This window comes from Nerophis ophidion, linkage group LG02 (genome assembly GCF_033978795.1).
Source record: "Nerophis ophidion isolate RoL-2023_Sa linkage group LG02, RoL_Noph_v1.0, whole genome shotgun sequence".
In the NCBI taxonomy this organism is placed as follows: domain Eukaryota; kingdom Metazoa; phylum Chordata; class Actinopteri; order Syngnathiformes; family Syngnathidae; genus Nerophis; species Nerophis ophidion.
In genome coordinates, this window is record NC_084612.1 from 86,442,861 (window position 1) to 86,468,737 (window position 25,877).

General features: G+C 41.5%; 1 protein-coding gene across 1 annotated transcript; it reads left to right on the forward strand.

Annotated features, from left to right (window-relative positions):
* Window positions 1–4,710: 4,710 nt before the first annotated feature.
* On the forward strand, window positions 4,711–25,732 carry selenos (selenoprotein S). The gene is made up of 6 exons (XM_061893104.1): window positions 4,711–4,978; window positions 9,594–9,725; window positions 13,962–14,068; window positions 14,149–14,232; window positions 23,904–23,976; window positions 25,333–25,732. The coding sequence occupies exons 1-6, from the start codon at window positions 4,876–4,878 to the stop codon at window positions 25,410–25,412; spliced, it is 579 nt and encodes a 192-aa protein (XP_061749088.1). The 5' UTR covers window positions 4,711–4,875; the 3' UTR covers window positions 25,413–25,732.
* The last annotated feature ends 145 nt before the right edge of the window (window positions 25,733–25,877 follow it).

The window sequence follows — 25,877 nt, forward strand, 5'->3', positions numbered from 1 at the left end:
AAGAAAAGAAACAGCAGATCAACTGGTCTAAAAAGGGAGTCTATTTAAAGGCTAGAGTATACAAATGAGTTTTAAGGTGAGACTTAAATGCTTCTACTGAGGTAGCATCTCGAACTGTTACCGGGAGGGCATTCCAGAGTACTGGAGCCCGAACGGAAAATGCTCTATAGCCCGCAGACTTTTTTTGGGCTTTGGGAATCACTAACAAGCCAGAGTCCTTTGAATGCAGATTTCTTGCCGGGACATATGGTACAATACAATCGGCAAGATAGGATGGAGCTAGACCGTGTAGTATTTTATACGTAAGTAGTAAAACCTTAAAGTCACATCTTAAGTGCACAGGAAGCCAGTGCAGGTGAGCCAGTACAGGCGTAATGTGATCAAACTTTCTTGTTCTTGTCAAAAGTCTAGCAGCCGCATTTTGTACCAACTGTAATCTTTTAATGCTAGACATGGGGAGACCCGGAAATAATACGTTACAGTAGTCGAGGCGAGACGTAACAAACGCATGGATAATGATCTCAGCGTCTTTAGTGGACAGAATGGAGCGAATTTTTGCGATATTACGGAGATGAAAGAAGGCTGTTTTAGTAACGCTTTTAATGTGTGCCTCAAAGGAGAGAGTTGGGTCGAAGATAATACCCAGATTCTTTACCGTGTCACCTTGTTTAATTGTTTGGTTGTCAAATGTTAGAGTTGTATTATTAAATAGAGTTCGGTGTCTAGCAGGACCGATAATCAGCATTTCCGTTTTTTTTGGCGTTGAGTTGCAAAAAGTTAGCGGACATCCATTGTTTAATTTCATTAAGACACGCCTCCAGCTGACTACAATCCGGCGTGTTGGTCAGCTTTAGGGGCATGTAGAGTTGGGTGTCATCAGCATAACAGTGAAAGCTAATACCGTATTTGCGTATGATGTCACCATACACAAAGGTGTTGTTGATTGGAATTAATCGTGTAACTAACTATTGATTTCAGAGTAAAATTTTATTAAATAATAATTATTTTTTTTACAATATAATTATTGCATGATTTATTTAATGATTCAACGAAATAATCACATTTGAGTACATTTTGGGAAATATTAATTTATTTATTTTACCTTGCCATCTTATAAAAAGACCAATTAGAACATGGGTGTAAAACTCTGGCCCTTGAGGCAATATGAAATTAACATTAGAGCTGGCCCTCCAATATTATACAGAAACAGCGCCGCTGTAGCACCACATTCACCGCTAATACTCATACATGCCAACCCTCCCGATTTTCCCGGACTCCCAAATTTCAGTGCCCCTCCTGAAAATCTCCCAGGGTAACAATCTCCCGAATTTCTCCCCATTTCCACCCGGACGACAATATTGGGGGTGTGCCTTGATGGCACTGCCTTAAGCGTCCTCTACAACCTGTTGTCTCGTCCTCTTTTTCTGCATAGAAATAGCGTGCCAACCCAGTCACATAATATATGCAGCTTTTACACACACACACGCACACAAGTGAATGCAATGCATACCTGTTCAACAGCCATACAGGTCACACTGACAGTGGCCGTATAAACAACTTTAACAATCTTACAAATATGCACCACACTGTGAACCCAACCCAAACAAGAATAACAAACACATTTCGGGAGAACATCCGCACCGTAACACAACAAAAAAAATACCCAGAATCCCTTGCAGCACTAACTCTTAAGGCGAACTACAATATACCCCCCTCCCCCCAAGCAACAATTAACGTTTTACTCATGCACTTTCTCTTGCTACTTCAAGGCTTGAATGATTGATTCATTCATTATTGTTATTTTATTTGCAAATGTATTATTAGCCTGTGGAAAAAGTTTATTTTGATATTTACCTCAGAAGGCTGAAAATAGAAAAGAGGCATTCAATTTTTATTAAAATTTTATTTGATATGCCATTTATATTTTTTGATTATAATTATTATTTTTATTTAAAATTAGATTTTAGATGTCACTATAAAGTTATATAAGCCTTGCTTGTTCAATATTCAATGCAAAACTTGTTTGGGTCCCTATTAAAAAGTTAATTTGTTCAACCGTGGCTTTGTTCCGTTAAAAATTTTGGCCCACTCTGTATTTGAGTTTGACACCCCTGAATTAGAACAATACATACTGTTGGATATAGAGAACGTATAAACCCTTCATTTATTGAATCCAAAATATTTAAATTCCACGACTTAGTACATTTGCAAACAGCTAAAATGATGTACAAAGCAAACTATAACTTGCTACCCAAGAATGTGCAACAATTCTTCACAACAAAAGAGGAAAAATATAACCTTAGAGGAAAATCTAATTTAAAAAATGTGTATGCTCGTAGAACACTTAATACCTTTAGCATATCGGTACGTAGAATTAAATTATGCAACGGATTAACCAAATATATCAAACAAAGCACCAATATGATTCAGTTTAAGAGACGCTACAAACAACAAATGTTCACAAAGTACAAATGAGGATAATTGTGATCAAACCTGAGAAAGAAAATCTAATGGAATTAATTGTGGACATCGACTTAAACAAGTTGAAAAAAAATATTCGGGTGTTACCATTTAGTGGTCAATTGTACGGAATATGTACTGTACTGTGCAATCTACTAATAAAAGTTTCAATCATCCATCCATCCATTTTCTACCGCTTATTCCCTTTGGGGTCGCTGGTGCCTATCTCAGCTACAATCGGGCGGAAGGCGGTGTACACCCTGGACAAGTCGCCACCTCATCGCAGGGCCAACACAGATAAAAATGTAAAACATCGACAAGTGTTGACAAACAATTATCATACATTTCTTCAATCTTTGGAAAAAAAAGAGACAATGATCATTGATGTATGTAATATTTGTTTACAGGCGGATCGGTGCGGCGTCTTCAGTAATGCGGACGCTGTAACGATCCGTTGTGGTGAGGAAGGAGCTGAGCCGGAAGGCAAAGCTCTCAATAGGGACGGCGTGGCGCAGTGGGCAGACTGGCCGTGCGCAACCCGAGGGTCCCTGGTTCAATCCCCACCTAGTACCAACCTCGTCACGTCTGTTGTGTCCTGAGCAAGACACTTCACCCTTGCTCCTGATGGGTGCTGGTTGGCGCCTTGCATGGCAGCTCCCTCCATCAGTGTGTGAATGTGTGTGTGAATGTGGAAGTAGTGTCAAAGCGCTTTGAGTACCTTGAAGGTAGAAAAGCGCTATAAAAGTACAACCCATTTATCATTTATTTATTTATAATATACCGGTCGATCAACGTTCCCATCCTCACCTATGGTCATGAGATTTGGGTTATGACCGAACGGACAAGATCACGGGTACAAGCGGCCGAAATGAGTTTCTTCTGCCGGGTGGCGGGGCTCTCCCTTAGAGATAGGGTGAGAAGCTCTGCCATCCGGGGGGAGCTCAAAGTAAAGCTGCTGCTCCTCCACATGGAGAGGAGCCAGATGAGGTGGTTCGGGCATCTGGTCAGGATGCCACCCGAACGCCTCCCTAGGGAGGTGTTTTGGGCACATCCGACCGGTAGGAGGCCACGGGGAAAACCCGGGACACCTTGGGCTTCCTTGCTTAGGCTGCTGCCCCCACGACCCGACCTCGGATAAGCGGAAAAAGATGGATGGATATTTGTTTTCTTACTTATGGCATTGGTATATGTACCGTATTTCCTTGAATTGACGCAGGTCATATAGTATGCGCCTGCCTTGAATTACTGCCGGGTCAAACTCGCTTCGCTAAATAATTAGCGCATGCTTAGTATTACCGCCGGGTCAAACTCGTGACGTCACGACTGACCCTTCCCCTGTCATCATTTTCAAAATGGAGGAGGCTGATTTCAATACAGATCATTTGAAATCGCATAAAGGGAAGAATATTAAGATTCTATTCAGTAGGATTTAAGGTCCAAGCTTACATCACACTCAAATTTTTACTGCATGCCTTTGGTAAGTGCGAAGTGAGAAGAGGTTTTAAAATAATTAGCGCATGCTTACTTTTACCGCATGCCTTTGGTAAGCGCAGGAGTGAGAAGAGGTTTTAATTTAATTAGCGCCCTGGAAGAGGGGTTAGTGCGTCTGCCTCACAATACGAAGTTCCTGCAGTCCTGGGTTCAAATCCAGGCTCGGGATCTTTCTGTGTGGAGTTTGCATGTTCTCCCCGTGAATGCGTGGGTTCCCTCCGGGTACTCCGGCTTCCTCCCACTTCCAAAGACATGCACCTGGGGATAGGTTAATTGGCAACACTAAATGGTCCCTAGTGTGTGAATGTTGTCTGTCTATCTGTGTTGGCCCTGCGATGAGGTGGCGACTTGTCCAGGGTGTACACCGCCTTCCGCCCGATTGTAGCTGAGATAGGCGCCAGCGCCCCCCGCGACCCCGAAAGGGAATAAGCGGTAGAAAATGGATGGAAAATGGATGGATAGCGCCCTGGCGGCAATTCAAGGAAATACGGTATTTATTTATTCACTGTTCTGTTACAGAGAACCAAAAAAATGGGATAAAACTGCTAAGATATGAAAGGTAGGATTAAATAAACTCTGCTTCTTCTTACTCTTTTTCGGACGTGCTGTATTGAAACAACTGGAAATATGTGATGCATTATATTGTAATTGTATTGTATGCATGTTCGAAATAAACTGAACTGAAGTGAATGGGGGTGGGGTGTAGTAGCAAACCTTGCCGCTAGGAGACAGCTATACAACCTGGCCTACGTGAACGTGAGCTGCTTCAGAAATTGACAGAAGAAGAAGAAGAAGGCGGAAAAAGACGAGGCGACGCAAACAAACAATTCGAGCCTCAAGTTGCTGCGTCATCATAGAAATATATATTTTTTTAAAGTAATCTTACTTACGGTCTTTTCTCACAGCGACTGTTTGTCTTCTGCAATGGAAGACGACGTGGAGATTACAGATGTTTATGATGAGGATGACATCGTGGTGCAGAAAACCCCCCTGAAGAACCAGGATCTGACTTCTGTTGGCGTAATCGGTAACTATATCTTTGTTACACAAACTAACCAACTAACAATTGCATTAACCCAAATCATTAATTCAACCGTTGGTCAATTGTGTCTTTCCTTGCCGTGTCACGGATGTCGTGTAACACGCTAGCTCCGTCAGCAGTTAGCTTTTATTTACCTTTAAAGGCCTGCTGAAATTATATTTTCTTATTTAAAAGGGGATAGCAGGTCCATTCTATGTGTCATACTTGATCATTTCGCGATATTGCCATATTTTTGTTGAAAGGATTTAGTAGAGAACATCGGCGATAAAGTTCGCAACTTTTGGTCGCTAATAAAAAAGCCTTGCCTGTACCGAAAGTAATGGACGATGTGCGCGTGACGTCACTGGTTGTAGGGCTTGCTCGCGCCAAATTTCTTCCCCCTACAGCCCCCCCCCACCCCCATTTACTTCCGTGGTCATGATTAATACAGACGTTTTGTTAACGCTATATTATAAAAATATAACGCTAAGTTATAAAAATACAGACGTTTTGTTAACGCTATATTATAAAAAAAATTTTTTTAAATTTTACAAACACAAGCTCTGGGATGACGCATTTACTTCCAGGGTCACGTTTCCTCTTATGTCATCCCATAACTTGTGTTTGTAAATTGTTTTTAAATTTTTTTTATAATATAGCATTAACAAAATGTTTGTATTTTTATAATATAGCGTTCTATTTTTATAATATAGCGTTAACAAAATGTCTGTATTAATCATGACCCTGGAAGTAAATGGGGGGGGGGTTTATAGGGAGAAGGAATTTGGCGTGACAGCTCCTCACATTGTTTATAATCATGACCACGAGCAGCTAAAGCGATTCAAATCGAGAAAGCAAACATTTCCCCATTAATTTGAGCGAGGATGAAAGATTCGTGGATGAGGATGGTGAGAGTGAAGGACTAGAAGAAGAAAAAAAGGCGATTGCAGTGGGAGCGATTCAGATGTTATTAGACACATTTACTAGGATAATTCTGGAAAATACTAGAGTTTTAGTGAGATTACATAGTACCTGATAGTCGGAGGGGTGTGGCCACGGGTGTGGTGACCGCCAGTGTTTCTGGTGGGAGGAGGTAATAGTCCGCAGCTGCAGGAGGACGCAGGCTTCGTTCATAACTACGGTAAGAGTCGACTTATTAGCACAATTTTCTCACCGAAACCTGCTGGTTGACATGTGGTCGGGAACCATGTTCACTTGACCGCTCTGTTCCGTAATAAAGCTTCACCTTCGGGAATTTTAAACAAGTTTGTTTGTGTTGCTAAAGGCTGAAAGCTTCCCACCTCCATCTTTCTACTTTGACTTCTCCATTATTAATTGAACAAATTGCAAAAGATTCTGCAACACAGAAGTCCAGAATACTGTGTAATCATGCGATTAAAGCAGACAACTTATAGCTTGGTTAGGGCTTGAAAATAATGTCCGCTACAACCCGAGACGTCAAACGCACGCGTCATCATACCACGACGTTTTCGACACGACACTAAGCGGGAAATTAAAAATTGCAATTGAGTAAACTAAAAAGGCCGTATTGGCATGTGTTGCAATGTTAATATTTCATCATTGATATATAAACTATCAGACTGCGTGGTCGGTAGTAGTGGGTTTTAGTAGGCCTTTAATATCCACGTAGATTATTTGTGATGAAAAGCAAAGTGTGTAGTTGTAAATATAGTACTAAACATACCAGATAGGTAGTTCGTGTAAAAAGTATTTATTAATAACCTCTTAAGGCCCAAGCTGGTTGTTAACATGCTTTCTTTTTTACTCTTTGCTATTTGGGCTTATTGGACTCTAATTACAATAAAAACTAAGAATAATCTTTTGATATGATGTAATTAGTCCATAAGTACACAAACGTGTACTTCATGTTTAGTGACATGCTAATTCTTATTTTTACACTTTTTCCCCCCAAATTTCATTGTATGTTATACGCTTCTGACACCACCAGATGGCAGTATAAGTGCCCACATAAGGGGCCATAAGACCCCAATTTAGTAATGTACACCAATGGTTCTCAACCTTTTTTCAGTGATGTACCCCCTGTGAACATTTTTTTAATTCAAGTACCACCTAATCACAGCAAAGCATAATTGGTTGAAAAAAAGAGCACTATGTCATCAGTTTCTCATTTATTAAATTGTACAACAGTGCAAAATATTGCTCATTTGTAGTGGTCTTTCTTGAACTATTTGGAAAAAAAGATATAAAGATAACTAAAAACTTGTTGAAAAATAAACAAGTGATTCAATTATAAATAAAGATTTCTACACATAGAAGTAATCATCAACTTAAAGTGCCCTCTTTGGGGATTGTAATAGAGATCCATCTGGATTCATCAACTTAATTCTAAACATTTCTTCACAAAAAAAGAAATTTTTAACATCAATATTTATGGAACATGTCCACAAAAAAAATGTAGCTGTCAACACTGAATATTGCATTGTTGCATTTATTTTCACAGTTTATGAACTTACATTCATATTATGTTGAAGTATTATTCAAGAAATATATTAATAAACGATTTTTGAATTGTTGCTATTTTTAGAATATTTAAAAAAAAATCTCAGGTACCCCTTGGCATACCTTCAAGTACCCCCATTTGGGAACCACTGTTGTACACAGTTTTGGAAATAAGAGATAAAAGGTGCTGTCCGCGCATGTGACCATTAAGCCTTTAGTGGGTTTAATGTAGTTTCATCCATCCATTTTCTACCGCTTATTCCCTTTTGGGGTCGCGGGGGGGGGCGCTGGCGCCTATCTCAGCTACAATCGGGCAGAAGGCGGGGTACACCCTGGACAAGTCGCCACCTCATCGCAGGGCCAACACAGATAGGCAAACAACATTCACACACCAGGGCCAATTTAGTGTTGCCAATCAACCTATCCCCAGGTGCATGTCTTTGGAAGTGGGAGGAAGCCGGAGTACCCGGAGGGAACCCACGCATTCACGGGGAGAACATGCAAACTCCACACAGAAAGATCCCGAGCCTGGATTTGAACCCAGGACTGCAGGACCTTCGTATTGTGAGGCAGATGCACTAACCCCTCTGCCACCGTGAAGCCTAATGTAGTTTCAGTTTCAGTTTATTTGGAACATGCCTATGATACAATGCAATGCATCACAAAATTCCAGTTGTTTCATTACATCACGTCCGAAAAAGAGTAGGAAGAAGCAGAGCTTATTTAATCCTACCCCTTTTCATACCATAGCAATTGTATCCAATTTCATTGTTCTCTGTAACAGAACAGTGAACTATGAATTAATTAACGTGGATCCTGACTTAAACAAGTTGGAAAAATGTATTGGGGTGTTACCATTTAGTGGTCAATTGTACGGAATATGTACTGTACTGTGCAATCTACTAATAAAAGTCTCAATAAATCAACAAATAAAAAATATACCATAGTAAGCATATAGATATAATAATCTTTGTCTCAATAAAAAAGGGTTAAAGATCCAGCTATCCATTTTCTACCGCTTGTCCCATATGGAGTTGCGGAGGGTGCTGGAGCCTATCTCAGTTGCTTTCGGGCAGAATGTGGGGTTAGACCCTGGACAAGTCGCCACCTCATCGCAGGGCCAACACAGAAAGACAGACAACATTCACACTCACATTCACACATTCAAGATCCATCCATCCATTTTCTACCGCTTTTCCCGTTTGGGGTAGCGGGGGGTGCCGGAACCCATCTCAGCTGCATTCGGACGGAAGGCGGGGTACACCCTGGACAAGTCGCCACCTCATCGCAGGGCCAACACAGATAGACAGTCAACATTCACACTCACATTCAAGATGTTCATCATAATTCTTGTTCTGTGTAGTTTGTCGACACTTGTAGTTTGAACCGTCTCTTGAACTGAATCATATTGGTCCTTTGTTTGATATATTTGGTTAACCCGTTGCATAATTTAATTCCACATACTAAAGGTTTTTAGTGTTGTACGAGCATACAAATGTTTAAAATTAGATTTTCCTCTAAGGTTATATTTCTCCACTTGTTGAGAATAATTGTACATTCTTTGGGTTATAGTTTGCTTTGTACATCATTTTAGCTGTTTGCAAATGCACCAAATCGTTGAATTTCAATATTAGTGATTTAATAAATAAAGGGGTTGTATATTCTCTATACCCAATATTAGAATTAGAATAATACAGTATTATTCTAATTGATCTTTTTTTGTAACACGGTTAGTGAATGAAGCGCACATTTGTAGTTGTTCCCCCATATTTCTACACAATAACTCGGATATGGTGAGCTGTAGAGAACATGAAGTGATTTTGGGTCGAGAACATGTTTTTTGTTTTTTTATTTATTGACGTGTTTCTTGCTACTTTGTTGTATATTTTTTCAATTAACTTTATCATCTATTATTACACCCCAAAAAATGTGTTTTCTTTTACCCTTTCAATATTTACTCCATCCATCTGTAATTGTTTGACTTTTTCTTCTACTGTTACCAAATAGCATTATTTTAGTCTTACTGGGATTCAAAGAGTCTGTTTTTGTCAAACGATGTTTTTAATTTAATGTATGTACGTGTAACTTGCTACATTTGGAATTTTTCATGTCAATAATTGTCATGCTAATTTCTTTTTAGCTGGAGAACTGCTGTCTGAGTATGGCTGGCACCTGTTGGTCGTACTGCTGGTGGTCTACCTGCTGGTCCACTACCTGAGCAAGAGGAGGTCCAGCCAGAGCCCCCAAAGCGCCACGTCTTCGTCACTGCAAGGTCATTTCCTCACCCGTGTGTGTGTGTGTGTGTGTGTGGCAGTGGTCATCCTGCAGATGGGCTCGAACCAGGGACCACACGTTCCAACTAATTGAGCAGTGCTTGCAAAATATCTAAAAGCCATGGGCTGGCAGCTCATTGTCTAGCTCAAATATTATAGGGGAACTGCACTTTTTTTTTTTTTGCTCATCATTCACAATCCTTACGTAAGACCAATGCATTCTAACTTGTAAATAAACACTAGCAAAAGTCAGCTAACAAAGAATGCAATAGGAGTTACTCAATTCCACCTATTAAGCGCTCTAAGAACATCTAAGAGCCTCCAATGTTTTATAGACATGCTGTAAGTATATATGTAATGTATTTACAGGCACATTCATAATAACATGTAATATTTTGTTTATTTTAAGCATACACAGCGTTTGCTTTTACCTTCAACAACAACGCTACCAATCATGGCAGACTTAGTGAGAGACAACAAAGACGACTTTGAGATAAATGGTGATCCAGAACCTTATATTTTTTAGCCTGACTATACGGAGGATGAGCTCCAAGTTGTGGATTTACAAGCTGTGTGCTAAACAGATGTATCTTTAGTGAAACACTAAGCATCATGCAGCAGTATTGCTAAGTGCTAAGCAACATATGCAAACTACGAACATACTAAAACAATCACTTACTGTTCTACGTCTGCTCTCATTGGGATGCCGACTGATGGGATGTTTATATCTTCCCGTTTAGATGACGAATTATTCATAATTCTCACAAAGGGTTAAAAAATATGCCGCAAACGAGCGTCTTTTCGTGTCTTTCTCGCAATATCGGAATCTAAATTGGATATCAACGTTGACCAACTTCTCCGTTTATGGCCACCACCTTCTTTTATCCAAGGGAGGAGCATGATTTATAATCTAGAATTAACTTTCTCCAGCTCAAGACCCTATATAGCATCAAACTACTTACCTCTGTAACTTGTTTAGTTACAGAGCTGTAGGGGAGGTATAGCTCAGTTGGTAGAGTGGCAGTGCCAGCAACTTGAGGGTTCCAGGTTCGATCCCTGCTTCCGCTACCTTAGTCGTCACTGCCGTGGTGTCCTTGGGCAAGAAACTTTACCCACCTGCTACCAGCGCCATCCACACTGGTTTAAATGTAACTTAGATATTGGGTTTCACGATGTAAAGCGCTTTGAGTCACTAGAGAAAAAGCGCTATATAAATATAGTTCACTTTAATTCATTTCAAAACAAGCTACTAAAAGTAGTTTTATAACGTTAGCATTTATAATACCATCCATCTTCTTCTGCTTATCCGAGGTCGGGTCGCGGGGGCAGCAGCCTAAGCAGGGAAGCCCAGACTTCCCTCTCCCCAGCCACTACGCCCAGCTCTTCGGGTGGCATCCTGACCAGATGCCCGAACCACCTCATCTGGCTCCTCTCCATGTGGAGGAGCAGCGGCTTTACTTTGACCTCCTCCCGGATGACAGAACTTTTCACCCCATTTAGGGGCGGCATGGCGTAGTGGGTAGAGCGGCCGTGCCAGAAACCTGGTTCGCTTCCTGCCTATTGACATCCAAATCGCTGCCGTTGTGTCCTTGGGCAGGACACTTCACCCTTTTCCCCCGGTGCCGCTCACACTGGTGAATGAATGATGAATGAATGATTGGTGGTGGTCGGAGGGGCCGTAGACGCAAACTGGCAGCCACGCTTCCGTCAGTCTACCCCAGGGCAGCTGTGGCTACTGATGTAGCTTACCACCACCAGGTGTGAATGAATGATGGCTTCCCACTTCTCTGTGAGCGCTTTGAGTATCTAGTAATAGGAAAGCGCGATATAAATCTAATCCATTATTATTATTATTATGTCTGAAGGAGAGCCCCGCCACCCGGCGGAGGAAACTCATTTCGGCCGCTTGTATCCGGGATCTTGTCCTTTCGGTCATAAACCAAAGCTCATGACCATAGGTGAGGATGGTAACGTAGATTGACCAGTAAATTGAGAGTTTTGCCTTCCGGCTCAGCTCCTTCTTCACCACAACGGATCGATACAGCGTCCGCATTGCAGATCCTTTTGTCGATCTCACGATTTACTCTTCCCTCACTCGTGAACAAGACTCCGAGGATACTTGAACTCCTCCACTTGGGGCAAGATCTCCTTCCCAACCCGGAGATGGCACTCCACCTTTTTCCTAGCGAGAACCATGGGCCCGGACTATAATACAAATATAGCTAATTAATTTTCAGGTCACAAGATGTAAAGAGTAATGTTGGCGGGTTCTGGATGGATTTTTAGAGCGCTCAATAGGCGCAATAATGGTCGAAGGGGACATAGGTGAAAATTGGCTGCCACACTTCCGTCAGTATACCCCTGGGCAGCTGTAACTTACCACCACCCAGTGTGAATGTGGAGTGAATGAATGATGGGTTCTCACTTTTCCATGAGCGCTTTGAGTATCTAGTTGATAGCAAAGCTCTATATAAATCTAATTCATTGTTATTATTACTCCTATTAGCTGCACTGTTTTCCGTTTCCATAGCAGCGCACTTCCGGCAGCAAATGTGTGTTCCTACTTCCGGAAACAAACGCGAGTGTGTTGTAATCATGGCAGACTTTGTAATAGACAACTGTATTTTCGTACAAATGAAGATTCACAACCTTAATCTTTTTGAAGCTGAATATACAGAGGATGAACGGCTGCTTTTAAAAGCGAGCGCGAAGAAACGGTGAGATGTTGGCGCAGACAGAAGCCGAGAGAGTGAGGTCGGTGTGACTTTTGCGTTGTAAATGTGGAACTTGAAGCCATGCTATATTTTGACATAAATGGAGCGCTTACCCAAATAAACTGGAATAAATCTCCCCGACCAGCTGGACCAAATGCACAACTTTCCATCGAGTGGGTCACCTTAATACTGATTATGATACACGTAGCGCATCACCATTCATGTGTTGTCTGGCTAGCTGTGTACAAACAAAACATGAAATGTGGACTAATACTTTACAGATACTGTAATATGATTGTTCGTGTTTTTCAGTCGGCACAAATTGGTACAGTTAGCTTTTTTTGACTAATACCGAAGCATGGCGATGTGTTAGTACGCTAGAAAAGGAGTCCCTCAGTGTTGGCTCTTACAGTAATAATGTTGTTACAAGAGATGTCCGATAATATCGGACGATAAATGCTTTAAAATGTAATATCTGAAATTATTAGTTTCGGTTTCAAAAAGTACAATTTATGACTTTTTAAAACACCGCTGTACGTAGTGGTACACTGACGTAAGGAGAATAAACCTTAAAAGGCACTGCCTTTGCGTGCCGGCCCAATCATATAATATCTACGGCTTTTCACACACACACACAAGTGAATGCAACTGCATACTTGGTCAACAGCCGTATAGGTCACACTGAGGGTGGCCGTATAAACAACTTTAACACTGTTACAAATATGCGCCACACTGTGAACCCACACCAAACAAGGACATTTCGGGAGAACATCCGCACCCTAACACAACAGAACAAATACCCAGAACCTCTTGCAGCACTAACTCTTCCGGTACGCTACAATATACGCTACCCCCTACCCCCACCTTAACCCACCCCCCAACCCCGCCCACCTCAAGCTCTCTCAGGGAGAGCATGTCCCAAATTCCAAGCTGCTGTTTTGAGGCATGTTAAAAAAAATAATGCACTTTGTGCATCATTTAATGAATATGGCAGTGCCATGTTGGCATTTTTTTCCATAACTTGAGTTGGTTTATTTTGGAAATACCTTGTTACATTGTTTAATGCATCCAGCATCACAACAAAATTAGGCATAATAATGTGTTAATTCCAGGACCGTATATATCGGTATCGGAATCGGTAATTAAGAGTTGGCCAATATCTGATATCGGCAAAAAAGCCATTATCGGACACCTCTAGTTGCTACCCTTTGGTTATTCTACAGGATGTATAATATAGTACATGAAGTGTTGTTAATGGTTATTGAATGCATTTTTAAACTGATTTTGAGGTATAATTGATTGCTGTAATTAGCTGCATTGCTAGCCACCTAGATTGAGACAATTTTTACATGTTAGAATGCAAAAAAAAAAAAGTGTATTTTTTTCTCTTAATGACTGTGAACGATAGGCAAAAAAAAAAAAAAGTCCCCCTTTAAGGCGTTGGGAAGTGAGGTTTACACAATGTACCGTCGTACTTGATGGCGTGCGCCTCACTTACGAGCGTCTGTTGACTCGTCACAGACTCTGAGGAGGTGGTGAGACGCCAGGAGGCCTTGGAGATTTCTCGCAGGAGGATGCAGGAGGAGCAGGACGCCAAAGCGGTACTCTTCAGAGAGAAGCAAAAGCAGGTGAAGCACGCGCAAATGCGCAGGTGCTTTGTTGCTTCTCAGACACGACCTTTGACCTGCTGTGTGTGGTGTGTCTGCAGCAAGAGGAAGAGAAGAGGAAGCAGAAGATCGAAAACTGGGAGAGCATGAAGCTGGGCAGGAGCAGCAAAGGAGCGAGCAAGCAGGTCGACTTGATATTCTCTTTTACCGTGACCCCGTTTAACATGTGACACACATGTTAAACATCTGCTTTATTACATGTAAGCGTGTCTGCTCATCACAAAAAAGCTTAATGAAATTAAGTACCCCACTTGGGGACCTTCCCTGTAGTTGAACAAGTTAAAGTAAAGTACCACGGATTGTCACACACACACACACACACACACACACACACACACACACACACACACACACACACACACGCACGTGTCCTCTGCATTTGACCCATCCCCTTGATCACCCCCTGGGAGGGGGGGTGAGGGGAGCAGTGAGCAGCAGCGGTTCCGCGCCCAGGAATAATTTCTGGTGATTTAACTCCCAATTCCAACCCTTGATGCCGAGTGCCAAGCAGGGAGGTAATGGGTCCCATTTTTATAGTCTTTGGTATGACTCGTCCGGGGTTTGAACTCACAACCTACTAATCTCAGGGCGGACACCTAACCACTAGGCCACTGAGTTGTACAACTGAGGGCCGCCCACTGAAAAATCAAAGCAAGGGACGGCCATTTTGATATGTCATTTTCAAAACAAATACAACAGTAGATTATTTTTTTATTATTCTTTAGGGCTTCCTTTAAGTTTGGTCTCAGTCATGAAATTGTTAAAAAATAAGTTATTTAAATGACTTTTGCAACGCTTAAATCTCTAGTAGATCAACTTCAAATCTAACTGCCCCTATAAAGTTGTATTATTTTTTTGTTTTATGCCCAAAACCACAAAATATGCAACATTTCCCCCCCAAACATATTTCAAAGTGAAATATTTGTTAATATAAATAATTTGATAATAATTCATAACTTTGATTTGAATTCATTATTGTTTTTTGACAAGGGCCCCACTCATAAGTGTTAAAAATAGGTCACCTTTTTTTTCATTTTTTACTGTCACGCTTATTCTTTTTTTCCCAATGTTTTTTGTTTGTTTTATGCCCCTTTTGTCCCCCAATTTTTTTTTTTAATGGCAATCACACAAAATATGCAATATTTCCCCCCAAAATAATTTCAAAGTGGAATATTTGATGTGAAATAATTGGAGCCTTGAATAGGTCAATAATTCATAACATTTTAAATCATTTTTTGACCAATGAGTTTAAAAAAAAAAAAAAAAAAAAAAAAAAAAATGTAAATACTCAGGGATCCAAAGGGCCCACTCATAAAAGTTGTAAAAATAAGTCATACATTATTTTATGTACATATTATTGTTATGTTTTACACTCTATTATGCCCAAAACCCAAAAAATACGCAACTTCTCTCCCCAAACATATTTTGGGCTTCCTTTAAGTTTGGTCCCGGGGACCTGGAAGGGTCTGTCATGAAAATGTTAAAAATAGGTCATATTAATTGTTTTTGCAATGCTTAAATCTCTAGATCAACCTCAAATCTATCTGCCCATATAAAGTTGTATTCTTTTTGTTTTATGCTCTTTTATGCCCAAAACCACATAATATGCAACATTTCCCCCCAAACATATTTCAAAGTGCAATATTTGTTGTGAAGCATTGATTTTAATTCATTATAATTTTTGGAGCAATGAGTTAAAACAAAAATCTCACTAAAATTTTCCAGAATCCAAAAAGGCCCCACTCCTAAAAGTGTTAAAAACAGGTCACATATTTGTTTTACTTTCAACGCTTTTTTTTTTTTTTTCCCAATGTTTTTTTGTTTGTTTTATGCCCTCTCTGTCAAATAAGGTTTTTTGGATGGCAAACACATAATATGAAATATTTTCCTCAAAAAATATTTCAAAGCGGAATATTAGATGTAAAATAATTGGAGTCTTGAATTGGTCCATCCATCCATCCATTTTCTACCGCTTATTCCCTTTTGGGGTTGCGGGGGGCGCTGGCGCCTATCTCTTGAATTGGTCAATAAGTCATAATATCATTGATTTTGATTCCATTTTTTTTTAACAAAGAGTTAAAAAAAAATAATAATTTAAATTTTCAGGGATCCAAAAGGGCACACTCATAAAAGCCGTAAAAATAAGTTGTACATTATTTTATATATTGTTTGACTTTCAACACCTTTTAAAAAAAATTTTAAGGCCCTTTTTGTCAAAGAAAATGTTTGTTTTTTTATGGCAGTTACAAAATATCCACACAAAAAAAAAATTTCAAAGTGGAATCTAAGGGCATTCAGTCCATCACAATTGGACTGTTTGGTTTGTTTTAGAAAACATTTCGTTATGCCTCTCATCAGTTCATGCTCATAGACTTACATTGGTCAGATCTAGTTTAGCGGCTGGTGCAAAAACCCCAAATATTTATACTCCAAAACCAGGAAGTGTGCCTGGGCAAAGATGGTTTCTTCCTATTGTAGTAAGAAAATTAACTGCTTGGATGCAAACAATCCTACTGTTAAAAACCAAGGATAGTTGTTGAAGTGTGTTTTCCGCTTGTTAGGTATCGTGTGGCAGAACGATCGCTGCGCATGACTCCTTCTGGTCCAAAATTGTCGTAAATACCCACGTTAGCATAGATATATTGGTGAAAGGCTTGAACTTTGCCATGACTCCACATCATGTTCCTATAGTTGATTAGATTACAGCGACGGAATCAGCTATTAGGAAAAACAACCTAACAGAAACCGAAGGGCAGCAAATACACCCCCAAACCTCTCTTTTGAGGAGAGGAAGGAAGTAACATTACTGAGCAAAGATGAAAATATCAGAATCCTGCCAGCTGACAAGGGGAGATGCACAGTAATTCTCTACACAACTGACTACCAAAACCAGTTGCTTACACTTCTCAAAGACTCTAACACAAATTAAATACTCAAAAGGGAGTGAGTACAAGAGAAGAATCATTGAGTACTTAGAAACTCTACAAAAGTCAGAAGCCACCAACCAGGCATTGTATTGCAGATTATACCCACAGGACACCATCCCTGGCATTTATGGCCTTCAAAAAATACCCTCAGACCCGGTGTCAGCAGCATTAAATGTGTGACATACACTATTGCTAAGTACGTGGCCTATAGAGATGCGCGGTTTGCGGTCGGTTCTCATCCGCGGAGTCCGCGGGTCGGGCGGGTGACATGACGAAAAAATAGATTTTAAATAGATTCGGGCGGGTGACGGTTGAACCATTTGGAAATATTTGATATACATGGTTCAGGGATCGGTAACTTTTACCGTTCAAAGAGCCATTTTGGACCCGTGTCACAAAGCGAAGAAGACAAAAGGAGACGTAAACATTCTCAAAAATGTCTGCCGGCAGTCACCCAGTTAATAATTATTAGGGCGTGCTATGAAGCCTTTGCCTTTGACGCCTTCTACAACGTGTACTAAATACTTGCCAGTCCAGCAATATGTTGTGTGTGGCTTCCGCAGACACACGCACACGACTGCAAGGCATACTGGGTGACACAGAGTACACTAATGGTTGTGATATAAACAATTTTAACACTCTTACTAATATGCGCCACGCTGTGAAGCCACACCATTTAAGAACGACAAACACATTTCGGGAGAACATCCTCACAGTAACACAACATAAACGCAACACAACAAATACCCAGAATCCTTTGCATCCATGACAATTCCTGACTATTTTATACACCCCGCTAGCAGCAAATCCCGCTGCAATTCAAGGCCCTAACCATGACCCATCAGGAACGAGGGTGAAGTGTCTTGCTGAAGGACACGACGGACGTGACTAGGATGGCATGTATCCCTAAAAACGGACACACCACACCTGCAAAAACAATCGGGTGTAGCTGGTATGGTAATGGTGAATGCACTGGTTCATATTACTGGGAAACAAAACAACCATTAAGCTGAGGCATGACACAGCATAGACGGGCGAACCCTTCAGGCCAAGACTCAGCTGTCTACTGCACCTTTGAGAACAAAAATCAATCAATGTTTATTTATATAGCCCTAAATCACAAATGTCTCAAAGGACTGCACAAATCATTACGACTACGACATCCTCGGAAGAACCCACATAAGGGCAAGGAAAACTCACACCCAGTGGGCAGGGAGAATTCACATCCAGTGGGACGCCAGTGACAATGATGACTATGAGAAAGCTTGGAGAGGACCTCAAATGTGGGCAAACCCCCCCCGCCCCCAGGGGACCGAAAGCAATGGATGTCGAGCGGGTCTAACATGATACTGTGAAAGTTCAATCCATAGTGGCTCCAACACAGCCGCGAAAGTTCAGTTCAAAGCAGATCCAAGACAGCAGCGAGAGTCCCGTCCACAGGAAACCATTCCAAGCGGAGGCGGATCAGCAGCGTAGAGATGTCCCCAACCGATACACATGCGAGCGGTCCATCCTGGGTCTCAACTCTGGACAGCCAGTACTTCATCCATGGTCATCAGACCGGACCCACTCCACAAGGGAGGGGGGGACAGAGGAGAAAAAGAAAAGAAGCGGCAGATCAACTGGTCTAAAAAAGAGGTCTATTTAAAGGCTAGAGTATACAAATGAGTTTTAAGGTGAGACTTAAATGCTTCTACTGAGGTAGCATCTCGAACTGTTACCGGGAGGGCATTCCAGAGTACTGGAGCCCGAACGGAAAACGCTCTATAGCCCGCAGACTTTTTTCGGCTTTAGGAATCACTAATAAGCCGGAGTCTTTTGAAGGCAGATTTCTTGCCGGGACATATGGTACAATACAATCGGCAAGATAGGATGGAGCTAGACCCTGTAGTATTTTATACGTAAGTAGTAAAACCTTAAAGTCACATCTTAAGTGCACAGGAAGCCAGTGCAGGTGAGCCAGTACAGGCGTAATGTGATCAAACTTTCTTGTTCTTGTCAAAAGTCTAGCAGCCGCATTTTGTACCAACTGTAATCTTTTAAGGCTAGACATGGGGAGACCCGAAAATAATACGTTACAGTAATCGAGACGTAACAAACGCATGGATAATGATCTCGGCGTCTTTAGTGGATAAAATGGAGCAAATTTTAGCGATATTACGGAGATGAAAGAAGGCCGTTTTAGTAACGCTTTAAATGTGTGACTCAAAGGAGAGAGTTGGGTACCCAGATTCTTTACTGAGTCACCTTGTTTTATTATTTGGTTGTCAAATGTTACAGTTGTATTATTAAATAGAGGTCGGTGTCTAGCAGGACCGATAATCAGCATTTCCGTTTTTTGGCGTTAAGTTGCAAAAAATTAGTGGACATCCATTGTTTAATTTCATTAATGTACAGATTCTGAACAGGGAGGATGGATGGTACGAAATAGGAATGAGGAAAATCATCTATGTCAATGTTGAAAAACCACATACAACACCAACATTTCAACCTTTCCTAAGAGTCTGCAATTTAGCTTTCAACAAATAACAAAGGGTGACCAGAATGCCATTTGTTTACAACTGAATGGAACGCTAATATGGGTTATTCCGACTATTTTGGACTGTTAGTAGTCGATCCACAGCGACCGTTCTGCCACACAAAACCTCAATGCTAACGAGAGGAAATTACATTTCAACGACTGTCCTTGGCTTTGACAGTTAGGATTGTCTTGTTTACATCAAAACCGTTTTTCTCACTACGATAGGGCGAAACCATCCTTGCCCAGGCACACCCTCCTGGTTATGGAGTATAAATATTTGGGGTTTTGGCACCAACCGCTAGTCTAGATCTGCACAATCTAAGTCTAAAACAAGATAATAATAATAATAGATTTTATTTGTAAAAAGCACTTTACATTGAGCAAACAACCTCAAAGTGTATCAAAAAAATTAATAAATAAAAAAAAGATAATTAAATAAGTAAAAATAAAAACTAGAACAGCCTAATCGCCAGAACTAACACGCATAAATCTAAAAAAAGGCATTTTAAGCCTTTTTTAAAAGCATCCACAGTCTTTGGCGCCCTCGGGTGGTCAGGGAGAGCGTTCCACAATGACCAATCTAAGTCTAAGACTAGAACCTACCAATCTAAGTCTTTGAGTATGAACTGATGAAGCCTACTCGGATGAGAGGCAAAACGTCTTCTAAGACAAACCAAAACAGTCCAGTTGTGATGGACTGAATGCCCTGAGATGACACTGAACTGGATTCATGAGAATATTCACAGACCTTTCAAAGTGGAATATTTGATGTGAAAATTATTAGAGCCTAAAATAGCTCAATCATTCATAACATACATTTTGATTTGTTAACAATGACAGTTTTAAAGAAAACCAACAATTTTGTGTAATTAGAGTCAACATGGCAACTTTTTACTCATTACATTTCATCCCTTTGCTCTTTTATTCCATCCTTCCATCCATTTCCTACCACTTGTCCCTTTTAAAGGCCTACTGAAATGAGATTTTCTTATTTAAACGGGGATAGCAGGTCCATTCTGTGTCATACTTGATCATTTTGCGATATTGCCATATTTTTGCTGAAAGTATTTAGTAGAGAACATCGACGATAAAGTTAGAAACTTTTAGTCGCTAATAAAATAGCCTTGCCTGTACCGGAAGTAGCAGACGATGACGTCACCCGTGTGAGGGCTCCTCACATTGTTTATAATGGGAGCCTCTAACAAAAAAAGCTATTCGGACCGAGAAAACGACAAGTTCCCCATTAATTTGAGCGAGGATGAAAGATTTGTGGCTGAGGATATTGATAGCGGGCTTCACGGTGGCAGAGGGGTCAGTGCGTCTGCCTCACAATACGAAGGTTCTGCAGTCCTGGGTTCAAATCCAGGCTCGGGATCTTCCTGTGTGGAGTTTGCATGTTCTCCCCGTGAATGCGTGGGTTCCCTCCGGGTACTCCGGCTTCCTCCCACTTCCAAAAGACATGCACCTGGGGATAGGTTGATTGGCAACACTAAAATTGGCCCTAGTGTGTGAATGTGAGTGTGAATGTTGTCTGTCTATCTGTGTTGGCCCTGCGATGAGGTAGCGACTTGTCCAGGGTGTACCCCGCCTTCCGCCCGATTGTAGCTGAGATAGGCGCCAGCGCCCCCCGCGACCCCAAAAGGGAATAAGCGGTAGAAATGGATGGATGGATATTGATAGCGAAGGACTAAAAAAACAAAAAAACAAAATAAAATAAAAAAGGCGTTTTTAGACACATTTACTAGGATCATTCTGGGAAATCCCTTATCTTTCTATTGTGTTGCTAGCGTTTTAGTGAGATTATATAGTACCTGATAGTCGGAGGGGTGTGTCCACGGGTGTGTTGACGCCAGTCTCTGAGAGAATTAGTCACGGCAGCAGCAGTACGAGGCGACTTTTTACCACAATTTCCTCACCGAAACCTGCCGGTTGACATGTGGTCGGGAACCATGTTTGCTTGACCGCTCTGATCCATAGTAAAGCTTCACCTCCGGGAATTTTAAACAAGGAAACACCGTGTGTTTGTGTGGCTAAAGGCTAAAGCTTCCCACCTCCATCTTTCGACTTCGACTTCTCCATTATTAATTGAACAAATTGCAAAAGATTCAGCAACACAGATGTGCAGAATGCTGTGTAATCGCGCGATGAGAAGAGATGACTTTTAGCCGCTAGTGGTGCTGCGCTAATACGTCCCCTCCAACTCGAGAAGTCACGCGCACGCGTCATCATACACGTCATCGTTACGCGACGTTTTCAACAATCAATCAATCAATCAATGTTTATTTATATAGCCCCAAATCACAAATGTCTCAAAGGACTGCACAAATCATTACGACTACAACATCCTCGGAAGAACCCACAAAAGGGCAAGGAAAACTCACACCCAGTGGGCAGGGAGAATTCACATCCAGTGGGACGCCAGTGACAATGCTGACTATGAGAAACCTTGGAGAGGACCTCAGATGTGGGCAACCCCCCCCCTCTAGGGGACCGAAAGCAATGGATGTCGAGCGGGTCTAACATGATACTGTGAAAGTTCAATCCATAGTGGCTCCAAGACAGCAGTGAGAGTCCCGTCCACAGGAAACCATCTCAAGCGGATCAGCAGCGTAGAGATGTCCCCAAACGATACAGGCGAGCGGTCCATCCTGGGTCCCGACGAGCGGTCCATCCTGGGTCTCGACTCTGGACAGTCAGTACTTCATCCATGGTCATCGGACCGGACCCCCTCCACAAGGGAGGGGGGGACATAGGAGAAAGAAAAGAAGCGTCAGATCAACTGGTCTAAAAAGGAGGTCTATTTAAAGGCTAGAGTATACAGATGAGTTTTAAGATGAGACTTAAATGCTTCTACTGAGGTGGCATCTCGAACTGTTACCGGGAGGGCATTCCAGAGTACTGGAGCCCGAACGGAAAACGCTCTGTAGCCCGCAGACTTTTTTTGAGCTCTATGAATCACTAATAAGCCGGAGTCTTTTGAACGCAGATTTCTTGCCGCGGGAAATTTAAAATTGCAATTTAGTAAACTAAACCGCGGCTTCACGGTGGTAGAGGGGTTAGTGCGTCTGCCTCACAATACAAAGGTCCTGCAGTCCCAGGTTCAATTCCAGGCTGAGGATCTTTCTGTGCGGAGTTTGCATGTTCTCCCCGTGAATGCGTGGGTTCCCTCCGGGTACTCCGGCTTCCTCCCACTTCCAAGGACATGCACCTGGGGATAGGTTGATTGGCAACACTAAATTGGCCCTAGTGTGTGAATGTGAGTGTGAATGTTGTCTGTCTATCTGTGTTGGCCCTGCGATGAGGTGGCGACTTGTCCAGGGTGTACCCCGCCTTCCGCCCGATTGTAGCTGAGATAGGCGCCAGCGCCCCCCGCGACCCCGAAAGGGAATAAGCGGTAGAAAAATGGATGGATGATGGATAAACTAAACCGGCCGTATTGGCATGTGTTGCAATGTTAATATTTCATCATTGATATATAAACTATCAGACTGCGTGGTCGGTAGTAGTGGGTCTCAGTAGGCCTTTAAAAACATTTTGTTTATATATTTTTAGAATGCCGCAGGCCACACTTTGGACACCTGATTTAGAATGTTTTGGATGAGAACAGTGGGGTACGTTGTGGTAGTCTACAGCCACAACCTACTCAGTGGCCTAGTGGTTAAAGTGTCCGCCCTGAGATCAGTTGGTTGTGAGTTCAAACCTCGGCCGAGTCATACCAAAACTATAAAAATGTGACCCATTACCTCCCTGTTTGGCACTCAGCATCAAGGGTTGGAATTGGGGGTTAAATCACCAAAAATGATTCCCGGGCGCGGCCACCGCTGCTGCTCACTGCTCCCCTTGCCTACCAGGTCGTGATCAAGGGTGATGGGTCAAATGCAGAGAACAATTTTGCCACACCTAGTGTGTGTGTGACAATCATTGGTACTTTAACTTTAATTAGTAGGACAAAACTGTGCGCGCCAAATACTCTCATCAGTGAAAAATGTTTAATGTTAACAGTGTGATTTCTAACAATTAGGGAGATTTGTGTCATGTGTTAAAACAGATGTTAAAATAAAATATATTTTAGAAAAAGCTCCAGGGAGCCGCTAGGGCGGCCCTAAACAGCCTGTGTATTTATCAAAAACAAGGCAGATGTATAATTTATATCATATATATTTAATATTTACGGCCACTGGGACATTTCATTGTTTGAACAGTAACACTGTGTTTTGAATATTGTAAAGTAAAACACCATACTTGGTGGTACCAGTACCACAGTTTGAGCACCGCCGCACTAAAATATGACCGAGTGTTTTCTTCTTTTCAAACCTGAGCCGTCTTTGACTCTCTGGTGTCTCCACAGAGCAGCGACGACGGCGCCTCGTCCAGCACGTTGGTCCAACCAAAGAAAGACAAGAAGCCGCTTCGCAGCTCTGGTAAGAAGAACGTTAGAAGTAAAGACCTTGAAAAGAAACACACTTGGCTTGTTCAAAGCCCAAAACCAGTGAAGTCGGCACGTTGTGTAAATGGTAAATAAAAACAGAATACAATTGATTTGCAAATCCTTTTCAACTTATATTCAATTGAATGGACTGCAAAGACAAGATATTTAACGTTCGAACTGGTAAAGTTTGCAAATATTAGCTCATTTGTAATTTTAGGCCCGCAACATGTTTGAAAAAAGCTAACACAAGTGGCAAAAAAAAGGCTGAGAAAGTTGAAGAATGCTCATCAAACACTTATTTGGAACATCCCACAGGTGAACAGGCTAATTGTGAACAGGTGGGTGCCATGATTGGGTATAAAAGCAGCTTCCATGAAACGCTCAGTCATTCACAAACAAGAATGGGGTGAGGGTCACCACTTTGTGAACAAATGCGTGAGCAAATTGTCCAACTGTTTAAAAACAACATTTCTCAACCAGCTATTGCAAGGAATTTAGGGACTTCACCATCTACGGTCCGTAATATCATCAAAAGGTCCAGAGAATCTGGAAAAATCACTGCACGTAAGCGATATTACGGACCTTCGATCCCTGCAATAAAAAGTGACATCAGTGTGTCAAGGATATCACCACATGGGCTCAGAAACACTTCAGAAAACCAATGTGAGTAATTACAGTTCATCGCTACATCTGTAAGTGCAAGTTAAAACTCTACTATCCAAAGCGAAAGCCATTTATCAACAACACCCAGAAACGCCGCCAGCTTCACTGGGCTAATTATTTGCAAAAAAAAAAAAAAGGTTCTCAGTTCGAATGTTAAGTATCTTGTCTTTGCAGTCTGTTCAATTGAATATAGGTTGAAAAAGATTTGCAAATCATTGTATTCTGTTTTTATTTACCATTTACACGTGACAACTCCACTGGTCTTGGGTTTTGTAGATTCCGCTAAAGAGAACTTTATTGTGTGAATGCACCAAAATTCATACACTAATTTTTTAGCCAATTGTACACTTTTAAAGCTAATTTTGTAGCCATACACCATTAGTCATTGAATTTGGTATATAATGTTAGCATGCTACTTTTATCTAATTTTTGCAACCGTTAAAGGCCTACTGAAATGAGATTTTCTTATTCAAACGGGGATAGCAGGTCCATTCTATGTGTCATACTTGATCATTTTGTTATATTGCCGTATTTTTGCTGAAAGGATTTAGTAGAGAACAGATGATAAAGTTAATATTACTTGGTGCGTAACACTGTTAGCATGTTAGCTCTCATAGCTCATTTGACATAGCAGTTATTTACCTTACTACATTCTTGTCTGCATTTAAATTGTATTTTTTTCTAGACTACAATCCCCTAAGTGGCGAGGGAGGCAGCTCCTGCTCCTGGAGACCTGGCAGGCGGGGGCCGTCTTCTGGCGGATGAGGTTAAAGGAGGTCAGAGGTCGGTCTGACCTTTGGCCTCTGACATCCTACCACACACACACTGGCTGAGGGGGGGCGAGTATCCTCCCGCACTCGGACACGCCTCGCGTACTTTACAACTTTTAGGGTCAGTTCCAACATGCCCCATCTTGTCCGGGTCCACGGACGCCGGTAATGACGCCGCTCTTGTAAAAGGTTTCTAACCAGCAAGCGCGGCCGATGAACGTCAGCGTCTGTTGTTTGTTTTTTTTTACAAAAATAATCTGTTTGTATTGAACATTGAAACAAGCAATAAATCATGACTTTTGACAGTAAAATTCATGTTTTTTTTCGTGTGGTTAATTGTGCACAAACATGGTTATACTGTAATTCAAGTTAGAATTTGTCCACATTAGTGATTCTCAAACTGTACATGGGCCCCATCTAGTGGTACGCCAAAGAATCACAATGTTTTCTCCTATAGTTA